Genomic DNA, 14,434 nt, shown 5'->3' on the forward strand with positions numbered 1-14,434 from the left:
GATTTTGAGTGGAACACGTTCACCACTCTCTTCCGTCTTTATATACTCTCAATTTTCTGCAAATTCTCCACAAAATATATATTTACTCTTCACCACAACGTAAATAAGCTGACTTTGTTTCATATGATATTTTAGATCTACTTTACAATAAAAGTAATTTTATAATCTAACGTACAACATCAAGCCACATCAGTTTGTGGACTTATTTTTATGGAACTCTTTGTGATTAAAGTCTTTCTATCTTTATAAACAATAGCTAGCCCTCTCTATCTCTAATCTCTTAGTGCATTACTCATTACATACTCATCCATTAATGTGTGTCTGTGTGTGTGTGTGTGTGGAATATTGGTTAAACGATTTGGTTTCAACAAAGTAGGATTAATTGAACTTGTTTTTTCTTCCGCGGGTAGCAAAAAACCAAAGGAAATATATATACATTTATGTATTGTGTTATTAATTATAGTCCGAGACTACGCACGGAAGAACATCACAAATAGTAGACACGTTGAGATCACGTACGAATCCTTTCTTTAAAATCACATCATGCACAATAGCCTGATCATTATCGTATGGTTTATATTCTGAGCACTCTAATTCTTTGTAGACTCTAAATGCGAGGAAACACAAGCGATTTGCTGTCCTAATTTGTTTCTTATTAAAAAATAAAAATAAAAAAGTGGTTTGATAGAGGTGGAGATCATAGAATCGAAACGGCATCTAGATCATGCGCTAAGTAAAAGAATAGAATTAAGAAGCATCTGGAATATAATATACTCAGGCAAATTAAAAAATTAAAGGTAATGAAACCAAGCTTAGGTAAGATATTTTAAATTTAAACTACATCAACATGAGGGCACTTTTTAAAATCTATGGCAGTCTATATATTTATCTATTTTTTATTTATTTTCATTTATTTTCATTTATTATATATATAGTACTGCAAGATCTACCTAGCTTTAGAGCACCCCAATACAACTAGCAATTATACTCATATTGGCACTTGATATAGGAGGAGTGATTCGATCTTAGGTTTCATCAGTTTTCCCACATGGGTGTATCCATCTCCGTCCTTGTATATGACATCTATTGCTCGTGAAAGGTTGAGAACACGCATAAGGATAGCCATCGGTACAGCAGTAGGCCTCAAACAATCCTCATTGACATCCTTCCATGCATCAGAAACTTGCCTGCTGAGTTCATCATACGCCACTTCTTCTGAGACACCATACTTCTTCATATAGCATTCAACGGCCGAGGCAGCATGCCCTCTCTCTTGTTCAAACTGCAAACATATATAGTTTTTTCCATATATATTGAAAAGATTTGGTATGATAATAAGAGATCACATAGAAATCAAACACCTAATAACATCCATTTACTTTAAAACATGGAGAATTTTGATCATTCCTCATTTCGATCGTTATCGGAGCAATTATTGGTCACATACCTTATGCGACTTGATGTCATTTGAGAGCCTACCAATTGCTGACGAGGCAGTAATAATTTTGGGATCGCTAAAGGCCCACACAAGTGTCTCCTCGGTAACTATCTGATCACCCATGCCAAGAAATGACATGACCGTGAGCGTGGGATAGCCGGAGCTTACTAGTGCAACACGCATATATTCCTCCATCGTTGGGATGTGCTTTGCATGAAAAGATTTGGCTTCATCGAAATATGCCCGGACCAGAATTTTCATCTGAGATATCTCAAAGGATTTCACATAACATTAAACACGATGCATGGCATTAAGTAGGAGGTATAAATATATGATAATTGAGTTATAAATGCTTGTATCTTACGGCTTCTTTGGCATGAGAAACAAGGTATGATCTTCCTTGTTTTGCGAGCACCTGCTCAATTTCTTCGAAAAAGTCCAAGAGTGCCTTATAACATATTTGCATGTATTTTGGTAACGTACTCATGCTCCTAACATTCCACCTAATAATTCCAGTACGGCCAATTGATCAAGTAATTATTAGACTCATGATATCCTACACCAAAATCTTAAAAATAACAAACCACTCGATATCACTACTTTCAAACCTTTCAATTGCTTCCGTAAATATCTCGATCTCTTCGAGTGTGCCATATACATCATAGATATCATCTATGATAGATGTCAGAGCAATAACTTTGGTTAGTATTTTTCTTGCAAGCGAATACTGGGGCTCAAAATAGACTGCCACAGTCCAAAAGAAGCACTCAACAACCCTATCTCTTGCAAAAGGTAGTTTCGTTGCAAAGTCTAAATCTTTCCACCACCTACAGATTAATTAAATTAATATACTGACATTGATCAGTGCCATGCACCTCGAAAAATGAGTTGACATATATAGTGCGCGCTATGAATGTCATGCATGGCAATACCTAGCGATATGACCAAGTTCCTGCTTGTGCAATGACTGCACATGATTGAAATCTAATATCGAAAGCTTTAGAAAAGCTTTGTTATGGGAAGTGTCGTCTTGGTAGAGCGAAATGAAATCCCTGGACTCTAGCCTTGGAATGCACTTGTACAGGGATTGCTTTAGTGCATGAGTTACCTGTGCTGCTAAAGGATTGCTCAAATTGGATTTCGCGGACTCAAGTTGAGTGGTGGTGAAACTAAGAGCCTCATCAAGGATCTCTTCTCCATGCACCCTAAGATGTGTGGCTTCATAAAAGGCTAGCAAGCCTGGAATGTTGGCGCTCAAGCTTGCATTGAATTGACCATTTTCATCTTTGAACTTGTTAAACACATCTGCTTAAATAAAAATTTATGAGACAGAACATATATATATATATATATTCCATATATACGTACACCCAAGAAACCCATAATAATGAAGCGGCCTAGCTAGCTAGCTTCACAAAATATGTACTAAAGCTCACAAACTTATGTACATACATATATATATACACTTTACATAATATAATATAATATATATAATTTACGCTAAAATGTGTTTTAATTGTAATCTGATATATGTATATATATATAGCAAGGCACGTTAATTTGTAGTTTTATTTTGTGAGATGTTTTATAAACCAAAGATTTCTCTTTAAAACGAAAAACATAATTACCACATGAAACACGAAATCCCTGTTGACGTAGTAGTCGAAAATGAAGGGAAACATGGTAAAGATCATTGTCATCACTAGCACCCGAAGAGGCATAAATACGTTCTAGTGCTTCTCCGATGTCCCTTTCGAAGTGGTACGCCACCCCTAAGCGCTGAAGTACATCAATGATGTTCAGCTGCTTGGAAGGTTGATCTGCAGAGGCTAACAACTCCCTTCTCACCTCTTCTATCAATTCTTCGACTTCGCGTACTTTAGAAACATGGGTAACCTGCACCAACAAATTGGGATACTTTGCAAAAATCAGAATATTATTCACGCGCTGTACGTTGGTAACTCCAAACAAATTCATTAACATCATTCAGTTTATACAAGAATGATATATATATATATATATATATGTACCTGGTCTTCGGGAATGTTATTGATGAAACGGTCACCCCAAATGCTTGGTTCAAAATTTGCAGTCCGGCGAATGGCATCTGATTCTGCATTTTGTGAGAGAGCAACCGAGGATGGGACAGACATATTTTGCTGCGATTTAAGACAACTCAAAGCTTAATAGTACTGATTGCAAGCTGCTGGGAAGAGTTCTCTTGCAGAACGCTTTATATAGGGCAATAACAATGATTATGAGGAGAATGGGAAGGGGTTAAGAGTCGTAATCAGATTTGATCAACCGAAACCTGTGGGCCGCGCATAGAATTCATGCATCTAGTTTCATCCAATATTCTACTTTGAAAACCAAACCAAAGGGAAAATCTAATATCTCACATGCATGTTGAACGATCCGCCTCCTGTATGTTAATTAACCAAGAGAAATGATATTTATAATTTTGAAATATATAATTTTGATATATTTTCTTTAAAAATGGGTACATTTAGTATTCACATAAAAAATTATTTTTTTAATAGTAACTGTTACTTTTTTTCGTAAAAAGTATGCAAGAAACTGTACTTACAGGACTATATAAAACATTACCGATTCATTAACGTACGTGTAGCCATATTATCAGATGCTAATTAAATATCATTTTGATCCTAATTTGAATATCGACTAGTCTTCACTTTATTTATTCGAACTGACAAATTAGCAATTCAGTATATAAATATTTACATAAGTACATAAGTCTACATTGTGTACACTGTTAAGAGATCTAACACGTACTGGCGCGGACGTTGTTGTTAATTTGTTGGACTGATAGTTAGGATCTTAATAAATATATATTTTTCACTGATTAAGAATAAGAGTTTTAGAGTATACAAATATTGTGTACTTCTTTTAAAATAAAGTGAGATCTATTATTAAAAATTTAATTTTTTCATGTAAATATTATATTTAACCACTTTTTTATGAGTGCTTGGAACTTGGATCAACTGCAAATGTCATTTATATTTGCTTTCTTCCTTCGAATCATGTTTACGTAAATGCTTTAAATTTCTCCATGCAACCAAAAACATCAGATTTAAGCCATCTTTGAATTTGGGAATGCCTGCGTACATGTAGACAGACAATTACATTGCGAACTGAGCTGTGTATAATGTATATTTTACTACATGCCAGCAAACAGCAGGAAAAAAATTAAATTAGAATATTAGATTCAATATATAAGCTGCCACCTTTGAATTTGGATTGGAAAAGTTTTACCAATACCACTTTCCTGCTGATCAGGAGAAAAATTGTGGTGTAATGCTGCTAATTAGTAAAATAATTTGGTTGGTCTTAAGAATATATGAGTAATCTCATAAAATCTTATTACTATTTTTTATTTTATTATTATTAATTTTTATTACTATTTATTATTATTGAATACTTTTTTATTATTTTTTTACTATTATTTACATAATACTTGAGCAACTAAAACTCCTTCAGAACGTTTTCATCATGATGTTGACCGCCATGCCAAAGCAATGTATTGGGACGAGAAAGTGGTGAAGTTTTATGAATCTCTGAATTTTTATTATGTTGCTGAATATTCAAGTCTTCAACCATCATATTTGACATCCTTGGAAAATTTTTAATTCCGATTCATAACAAACTCGGAACTGCTTGATAACAAACTCGAACAGCTGGAAATAATCCATCCAATGAGCATGCCTGGCATTTAATTTGCTTTGAGAATTTAGGTGCTTCAAAGAATCATGATCAGTATGAAGTACAAACTCTCTATGAATTAAATAAAGACGCCAATGTCTGAGAGTTTAAATCAAAGCACAAAATTCTATGTTGTATGCTGAATATCTCCTTTGGGCCTCATTGAGTTTCTCGCTAAAAAAAACGATAGGATGACCCTCCTGATGACTTAATACTACTCCCACGTACGCCTACATGTGAGGCATCCCAAGCAACCTCAAATAATTTTGAAAAGTCTGGCAACTTTAAAGCTGGTGCCTCTCCCATCTTGGTCTTCATTTCGTCGATTGGCTTGCCAGCAGCTACAGTCCAACTGAAGTTTTTGGACTTTAGGCACTCGGTAATAGGTGCCATTATGGTGCTGGAATTCCTGATAAAACTTCGTACTTTCGAAAAGCTACGTGGTACCGGCCAATTTTGAATTGCTTGGATTTAGGTCGGATCGGCGCCTACACCTTGGTCCAAAATTTTGAACCCCAAAAAACTCACATGTTGCTTCATAAAAGATCGCACTTGTTCCGATTGATAAATAGTCATTCACTCGTCAAAGTCTCCAAAACTTGTTGTACATGGTCTAAGTGGTCCTGTACACAATGGCTAAAAATTAAGATATCGACAAAATAAACAACTACAAATTTACCCAAGAATGGTTTGAGTGCTTGGGTCATGACTCGCATAAAAGTGCTCGGCTCGTTGGTTAATCCGAAGGGCATGACCAACCACTCATACAAGTCATCTTTTGTTTTGAATGTTGTCTTCCACTCATCCCTAGGACGGATTCGAATTTGGTGATATCCGCTTCAAAGATCGATCTTTGTAAAAATAAATGCACTATTTAATAAATCCAACATATCATCGAGCCGCAGAATGGGAAATCTATACTTCACCGTTATTTTCTTAATGGCTCAACTGTCTACGCATATCCTCCACCTACCATCTTTCTTGGGTGTAAGTAGAACTGGAATGGCACAGGGACTCAGGCTTTCTCGGATAAACCCAGTGTCTAACAATTGTTGGATTTGTCACTTAAGTTCTTCATTTTCCATTTGGCAAATTGGGCAAACATGAACCAGGGATTAAGTCAATGGTGTGCTGCATCTCCCTCATTGGTGGTAGCCATTTTGGATATGTATGATGGAGGGAGGGACCCTCTTGAACACTTAGAAACCTTTAGGGCTCACATGACATTGCATGGCTTCCTAGGTAAGGTGACATGCAGGGCATTCTCGCTGACCCTGAAGGGGCCAGCCCGAGTGTGGTTCGAGTCTCTGGCGCCCAGATCCGTAGATAGCTTTGGCGAGCTTGCCTGACTTTTTCTGACCCAGTTCATATCGAGTCAAAGAAGGCGACATCCAGCTGCATACCTCTTCACCATCAAGCAATGAGAAGAGGAGAACTTGAAGTCCTACATGTCCTAGTTCAACAAGGAGCGCATGACCACTTACAACCAGGATGAGAAAATAACTTTGGCGGTGCTTCTGGGAGGGGTCTGGCCACGATCCAAGTTCATGGCCAAGCTGGCGAGGAGGACTCCTGTGACGCTGCGATAGTTCATGGATCAAGCCGACAACTTCATCAACTTTGAGGACACTCTTCGAGTCCTGACAAAGCCAAGAAAGAAGGAGTTAGAGCGAGCGGAGAGGAAAGTGAGGGCCCTGCCTAGAGCTAAGGCCCACGAGAAACTGCAGAAAATTACCAAAACAAAAAGGAGGACGCTCTGACGAGGGGACTAGAACCTCGATTCGACCAACCTAAATTCACCATCCACGAAGCCTACACAGCCACCCGTAAAGACGACGATGGAGCTATTGCCTATCGCTACTGCACATACCATAGGTCCACCTCGCATAACACCAAGGATTGCTTCTCCCAACAAGGGAGAAAGGAGCATGTGGAGCGGACGAGGCAGCATTATCCCCTCGCCCAGAGAATAGAGCAGAAAAGAAGGGGAATGTCGAGGGAAATGAGCGCGGACCGAGTTGACCGACACATGAGGGAAGAAAGCCCTTCGCGACGACCGCCAACACGAGGGCCACAGCAAGACCACTCTCATTCGCCACCGCAAGGGGGACCTCCACTCAGGGAAATCAGAACCATAGTGGGAGGATTCACGGGTGGGGGCACTTCCTCCTCAAGCAAAAAGGCACACGCCAAACAGGCCTGGTACCACAACTAAGGGTGTAATCATTCCAGTCCAGTTCGATTTTGGACAAAATTTAGGACTGAACCAATATGTACCGATTTTGTATTTTCAAAAATCGATTACGCACCAATTACCCTCCTAAACTAGTACCTATAGTTTTAACAGTTCCGATCAAATTCGGTCCGGTTTTCTGATTTTAATAGTATTAGTATTTGGGGATAAAATATAATTAATATACAAATATACATTAGTATACTAATGTATACTAATTAATTAAAAATAAGATAATTAATATATTAATGTAGATTAGTATTACTAATGTATTATGTATTTATCAAAAGGAATATGTTGAGAATTTATTAAGTCAAAAAATGTTATTAATATATATATATATATATATTATGTTTAAAGCATATGATCAAATAAAGTTTAATATTTAAGTTTAAAATGTTATGTTATAAATTATAATAATATTATCTTATATAGAATTATAATTTATATTATTATATATTATAAATAAAAATATATATAATATAAAAAATATTATATATAATATTAAAAAAATTAATTTAAAATATATAATATAGTGAACCGATCCGATCCGGTCTGGTCTGGTCCTAAAAAGCATAGAATCGGAATCGGACCAGTACCGGCCGGTTTTAGAACAAAGCGAATCAGTCCCGGACTGGTCCAAAATCGGGCCGGTTCTGCCAATCAAGGCCGGTCTGGGCCAATTTTCCAGTTTCTCAATTAATTTTTACACCCCTAACCACAAGGTGTTTTTGGCGGAGTGCCATCCCGCCAAGCACCGAAGGGGCGAGCCGACTTCGGTCATCTCTTTCACGAAGGCTGACGAAGTGGGGGTCCTATACCCCCACGACGACGCACTGCTAGTGACTTTGTTGGTCGCCAACTTCACCACCCAGAGAATCCTCATTGACAATGGAAGCTTTGTGAAGATTCTATTCTGGGAAGCCTTCACCAAGATGAGAATAGATGCAGCCTGGCAACATCCGGCCCCCATGCCATTAAAGGGCTTCTTCGGGAGTATGGTTCATTTTGTGGGAACCATCACGCTGTCGGTCCTCGCGAGCAACACCCCCTGCACGGCCTCGATCATGGTCGACTTCTTAGTAGTAAGAACCTCGTCATCATACAATGCCATCATCGAAAGGCAGGCCGTCATGTCAACCTACCACCTCAAGATGAAGTTCCCGACTCCCCGAGCGGTGGGAGAAATCTGAGGCGAACAGGTCCTGGCGAGAGAATGTTACGTCCAAGAATTGAAGCAGAATGATGGTGGGGTTACCCCAAAAGGTACCTCCAATAAATAGCAGGCCATGCACAGCTTGGAAAGCCCGACAGGCCTTAGTCTAGGATTTTCTCTGCAAAGCTCGAGGGGGAGTGGCATGGCCCAAGAGGCAGAGTGGAAGAACTAGCGAAAGCTTCCCTATTGAAGGATTTATTTCCCTTTCTTTTGTAATGTGCCATTTAAATACTGTAAATTCTTGCTATTTAATGAAAGGCGTGATTTTCCAGGATAATGTAACACATCTACTTCAAACTTTCGTGTTATTAACAGAATCTACAATAACAAAAACAACATTGAATCAATGCTTACCTTCCATGCGATGCCAACGGGTGAGAGCAGGTCCAGTCTCAAACTGCCCAAACAGCTTACGTCTAGCAGCATCAAAGGAAGAGCTAGGCTGAAAGCCGCCCTATCCCTCCCATGATAGAGAGTGGGTCCTCTCCCCCGACAACCCTAGTAACTTACCCCAACCTCCATCGTAGTGAAGAGCGAACCAGCCACATCGTTGTCTGAATAAGTTGCCTCCCCCTCAGGATACAAAAGGGAAACGTAGGCCAATAGATTGCCTTATCCCTCCTACGGCAGAGTGTTGGTTAGCCCTCGATAGCCCAAAGACAAAGATATTCCATCCTTGTGAGCTTCAACAAGCGAGAGCGGGTCCAGTCTCAAACTGTCCGAACAATGTACTTCCAGCGAGACCAAATGGGAGAGTTAGGCTGAAGGATGCTCTACCCCACCCGAGATGGAGAGCTGGTCATTCCCCCCCCCCCTCCCCCCGAGGTAGCCCGAACTTACTCCCCGACCTCCGCCGTAACGAAGAGTGGGATCACAAGCCTGACCCAACACTTACCTTCCCTGCGATATCAACAAGCGGGAGCAGGTCCAATCTCAAACTACCCGAACAACGTACCTCCCGTGGGACCAAAATGGAGAACTAGACCGAAGGTCATTCTACCCCTCCCACGAGGGAGAGAAGGTCAGGCCTCCTTGGCGGCAACTTACTTCGACTCCTATCACAGCGAAGAGTGGACCAACTATATCGCTGTCCAAACTTACCTCCCCCACAAGATACCAGAGCGAAAGATATGCCAAAAGGTTGCCTTATCCCTCCTACAGTAGAGTACAGGCCAGTCCTCAACTGCCCAAAGAGAAAAGACTTACCATCCTCGTAAGCATCAACAGACAGGAATGGGTCCAAATCAAACTGCCCGAAAACTTACCTCCTCACGAGATTTAAATGGATGAATCACGCCAAAGGCTGCTCTACCCCTCCCACGGAAGGGTGCGGATTGGGCCCCCACGATGGTCCGAATACTTACCCCAAACTCTATTGCGAACAAAGAGTGGGTTCAGCGCCAGCCTAGCCCAAATCATACATTTTCCTACAATGTCAATGAGCAGGAGCGGGTTCAGTCTCAAACTGCCCGAACAAATTACCTCCCTGCAGGGTAACAGGAACGAGTTGACCTAGAGGCCACTCGGACCCTCCCATAGAGGAGAGTGAATACTTACCCTGACTCTCATCGTAACGAAAGAGCGGACCAACCCCACAGCGGTCTAAAGAAGTTACCTCCTTAGAGAATCAAAAGAGCTAGTTTGAATTGAGGCATCCCTACCTCTCCCTAATGGACTACGGACCTAGTCTTTCATCTACCCGACATTATCAAAGTCTCCAAAGATGAGAAGTAAAAACAAGGGGTTACACAATGTCAACGAGCGGGAGCAGGCTTAGTTTCAAATTGTCCAAGCAAATTACCTCCACGAGGGGTAACAGGGGCGAGTTGAGTTGAAGTCCGCTCGGACCCTCCCGCAAAAGAGAGCGGGTCCAACTTCCTAGCTACCCAAACACTTACCCCAACTCTCATCACAATAAAGAACTAGCTGCCCCTAGCCGCCCAAAGAAATTACATACTTGGGGGTTAAAAGGCCAGGTCGACCTATGGCATCCTGACCCCTCCCCGATGGAGAGCGAGCCAGGCTCTTCGACCACCCAAATATTGCACCAAGGAGTGCGAATGTCAATAACCCGACGAAAGTAGCAAGCAAATCGTATCACAGGCCAGAGAGCCCAACAGAAAAAAAAAATTTAACTTTTTCAAATTCTAAAACAATAATAATATTTTATTTAGCTTTTAACTTTCATCTCAACTCACTATCCAAACCTCTCCCTAGATTTTTATGCAATGAAACACAAGCGGTTTGTTGTCCTTCATTCTTATTAAAAAATTGAAGCACCCAAACGCAGTCAAGCAGCTTTACAAAATTTTTGGGCTTATAGTTGTAAAATAAAAATAAATAAATAAATCATTTGGGATTTTGAGTAAAATTTTTAGAAGAGAGTTTGGGCCTAAGATGTTTTTGGCGGAATTTTTTTTTTCAATATATTTGATAATTAGGCTTAAAATCTTTTAATGGACCAAGTGGACGTTCACCCGGAAAATTTATGGGACAAGTGTATTTTGTTTTAGGTTGAGTCGAGGCCCAAGACTTAAGGTAAAAGCCCATGCAATAATCTGATCCAAGACGTGGGGCAAGTTTTTTTTTTTTTTTTACGCTAAAGAGCCCAGGCGCATGGAAGTGTTTCTAGAACACGTCACATGGTTTCGTGCCCATTTGCCATTTTCTTGCATGCCATTTTCATCCTCTTTCTCTAGGTTTTTTTCTTTACTATTTATATCTTATATATACATGTGTGTGTTAAACATCCTCAACCCTAGTTTATGTGCCGCTCGTCCTCCTCTTCATAGAAGGTCAACCGAGAGCTCCACTTCACTGCACTAGCAAGGAACCTTGCCGTCAACCACAACCTCCATCACCAAAATAGAGACTCACCTGCAGCCACCCCAACCCCTCGGTGCCACCTGTTGCGGCTCATCTGCGTCCAACAGTGTGCACCATAACACCCTTAGCCGTTGCTCATCCATACGAAATCAAGAGCCCCCCACCTCACGGAAAGCTATGTTCACGCACTAAGAAACAGAGGAGTGTTTCTCCTCCACGTGAGCCATCAACCTGCCAACCCACGGCGCCTGCCGTCATCCCATCACCCCTCAGTCCGCCACGCACCACCTCAGCCTCTCGGTAAGCCACCAACTTCCCTCGCCGTATCTCTCTCTCTCTCTCTCTCTCTCTCTCTCTCTCTCTCTCTCTCTCTCTCTCTCTCTCTCTCTCCCTGTGCGACGCTGTCGGAAAGTCACCACCACCTCTGTCCAACGTCCCTCGCACTCCCAAGGTGTCGCTGCCATCGGAAAGTCACCACCTCCTTCACTCACGTTTTGCCTCTTCTGGTTTTAGTTTTGTTGTTGATAATAGTTACTTAAAAAGCGAACTGTGTGTGTCTCGGGTAACTAGTAGATGAAGGGTGTTATTACCCTTTTGCCCTTTTTGTTAAAAACATCATCTAAGTTTGTATTTTTGCAATTGAAACGTGGGTTGCATGTGATTTTTTTGTTTAGACTTAGGCACATGTGAGTTTATTTTGCTAAGTTGATATTTTCAAGGGACTGATATTTTTTTATCGGAATGGTTATTAAATAAATGCAATCTTATTTTTAAATCCTTTTAAAAGAATATTTTTATTATTATTTAAACAAAAGTATAATTTTCTACTTATAATGATTTTGATGTAGTTATGTTATTTAGTATTATAAATTATAGTAAGATCTCAATCGTAAATAGGTTAGAATTTAATGTTTTAGTCGGAGTTACTAAGTAGGATATTGATGAGTTTAGATAGTGATGTTGGTATTTTAAGAATAATGAAAATTTTGGTTTTTGAGGAATTAAAATAGGTTATTTTAGAAGTTTAGGCTTAAATATTGAAATACGTGATTGATTGGAAACTTACGAAAATTACATGATTTTTTTTATAGGTGACAATTTATAGTCAACTCGACATTTTTTTTGAAAATTCTGAAAAGTTAAGAAGCTCAGGTAAGTAGGGTTTCTATGCTAGATTTTGCATAAAAATAAAATGGACTGAGGTCAATTTTGAAAATGTGCATGTTGTGTTATGAAAATAAATTTAAACGATCTCAGTTATTTGTTCTGCATTGCTCATGAGATTCTATATAAGAATAAAAGATTTTCTGTCATGACTGGTGTAGACATGAGCAAGTTTTGGCATTTTGTTTTTGAACTATGCAAAAGAGAGCGAATATGAAAAATTGTGCATAAATTATATTTTTGTGACCTGCTTCTGTTCTGTTATGAAAATGTTATGTACTCTAATGTGATATGATGTGATTTCTGAAACCTCTGGCATGACATTTTGTTTCAGTTCTGTTCTGACTTTATCACGGGTGTAAAACTGTGGCCTCTGTTTGGATTGGTACTAACTTTTCTGTTTCTGGTACACCCACTTTGGAAACAAAGTGGTTTTCTGCGTGGTCTTTCCAATGTGCACACTCGGGGCTCCGAGAATGATAAGGGGAAGATTCACATTATGTTTCTGCTCGGTTGGCCACCGGGGTTTGCACAACCCTACCACGGGAATTAAACTTAAAATTTTATTCTGATATGATGTTACAGTTATGCCGTACCAAGGAAATTTTGAATAAGAATATTTTTTAACTTTCGCTCTGATATTTTTTATAACATGTTCTAATTCTGCATTCTGAAAATAAAAAGTGTTTTATTCTACATTCTGAAATCTGTAAATGCTCATGTTTGCATACTAGTATATGTTATTTGCTTACTGAGTTGTTGATAACTCACCCCCTTTATCTTCACAATATTTTCAGATTATTTTGAATTTTTCAGCTGATGATCAAGACTATGAAGCATTGAGTGAGATGACTTAAGAATAGTGGATTAAGAATAGAAAGTTTTCGATGGGTACCGGTGATTTTTGTTAATTATATTGTTGAAATATGAGTTTAAGTAACATGTAGAGAAGTTGATAATTTTTTGGGGTTACTGTATTGAGGATTTCATATATGAGTTTGTGTAGTTAATTAAATTTGAAGTGTTTTCATTTGATTTAGAGCTTTTAGAAGTATATTGGCGGTGTTGGAGTTGATTATCAGGTAACATGAGTTAACTCTCCAGACCCTCGAGGACGGGGCATTACAAAAATGAAGTAAGTGGTTTGGTCGCATTGTTTGTTTCTTTAGTTGCGAGGCTATACACAAAATGAGTGGTGGAGTTAATTAATAAAAACAAACCTTGCTAGCTTTTACAACCGTCAAAATGAATATATATATATATAGTTGAAATACAATAGCAGCCAGTATAACATGCTCAAGGTAAGTTAAAAGAAATAAGGGTATTGAAACCTAACTTATGTATGATATTTTAAACTACATCATTATGAAGACATTTTTTAAGAGCTACGGGAGTCTTTATATAATTATCTCTTATTCACTTATTTTGATCTATTGTAAAGTGCATGATCCACTTAGCTTTAGAGCACCACAATACAGCTAGCAATACTCATATTGGCACTGGATATACCAGCAGTGAATCAACCTTAGCTTTCATTTATTTCCCCCACATGGGTGTATCCATCTCCGTCCTTGTATATGACATATATTGCTCGTGAAAGATTGAGAATGCGCATAAGGATAGCCATTGGTACAGCAGGTGCAGGCTAGAAATGCTTTAGTCATATAGAAATTTTACAAAAAATAGAACACTTACCCATCTTCAAATTCCTATCCTGCCACAAATCCAAAGTACGCAACAATCCCGAATCACAGACAGTGATTGATTTTGAGTGGAACACGTTCACCACTCTCTTCCGTCTTTATATACTCTCAATTTTCTGCAAATTCTCCACAAA

General features: G+C 39.1%; 1 protein-coding gene across 1 annotated transcript; it reads right to left on the reverse strand.

Annotated features, from left to right (window-relative positions):
* Nucleotides 1-956: 956 nt before the first annotated feature.
* LOC109013691 ((-)-germacrene D synthase-like) lies at nucleotides 957-3,605 on the reverse strand. Its single transcript, XM_018995862.2, has 7 exons — nucleotides 3,469-3,605; nucleotides 3,067-3,334; nucleotides 2,371-2,743; nucleotides 2,047-2,265; nucleotides 1,803-1,941; nucleotides 1,448-1,699; nucleotides 957-1,282 (listed from the first exon to the last, which is right to left on the reverse strand). Exons 1-7 carry the CDS (start codon nucleotides 3,589-3,591, stop codon nucleotides 989-991), a joined length of 1,668 nt encoding a protein of 555 aa, XP_018851407.2. The 5' UTR covers nucleotides 3,592-3,605; the 3' UTR covers nucleotides 957-988.
* Nucleotides 3,606-14,434: the final 10,829 nt, after the last annotated feature.

Source organism: Juglans regia, chromosome 2 (genome assembly GCF_001411555.2).
Source record: "Juglans regia cultivar Chandler chromosome 2, Walnut 2.0, whole genome shotgun sequence".
Classification (NCBI taxonomy): Eukaryota; Viridiplantae; Streptophyta; class Magnoliopsida; order Fagales; family Juglandaceae; genus Juglans; species Juglans regia.

Excerpts from the sequence above, each read along its gene's own strand:
- LOC109013691 (XM_018995862.2), bottom strand. The coding sequence starts at position 3,591 with ATGTCTGTCCCATCCTCGGTTGCTCTCTCACAAAATGCAGAATCAGAT. Across the intron at positions 2,744-3,066 it reads GGGATTTCGTGTTTCATGTG|ATGTGTTTAACAAGTTCAAA; the intron begins GTAATTATGTTT and ends TTATTTAAGCAG. Across the intron at positions 2,266-2,370 it reads GAACTTGGTCATATCGCTAG|GTGGTGGAAAGATTTAGACT; the intron begins GTATTGCCATGC and ends ATTAATCTGTAG.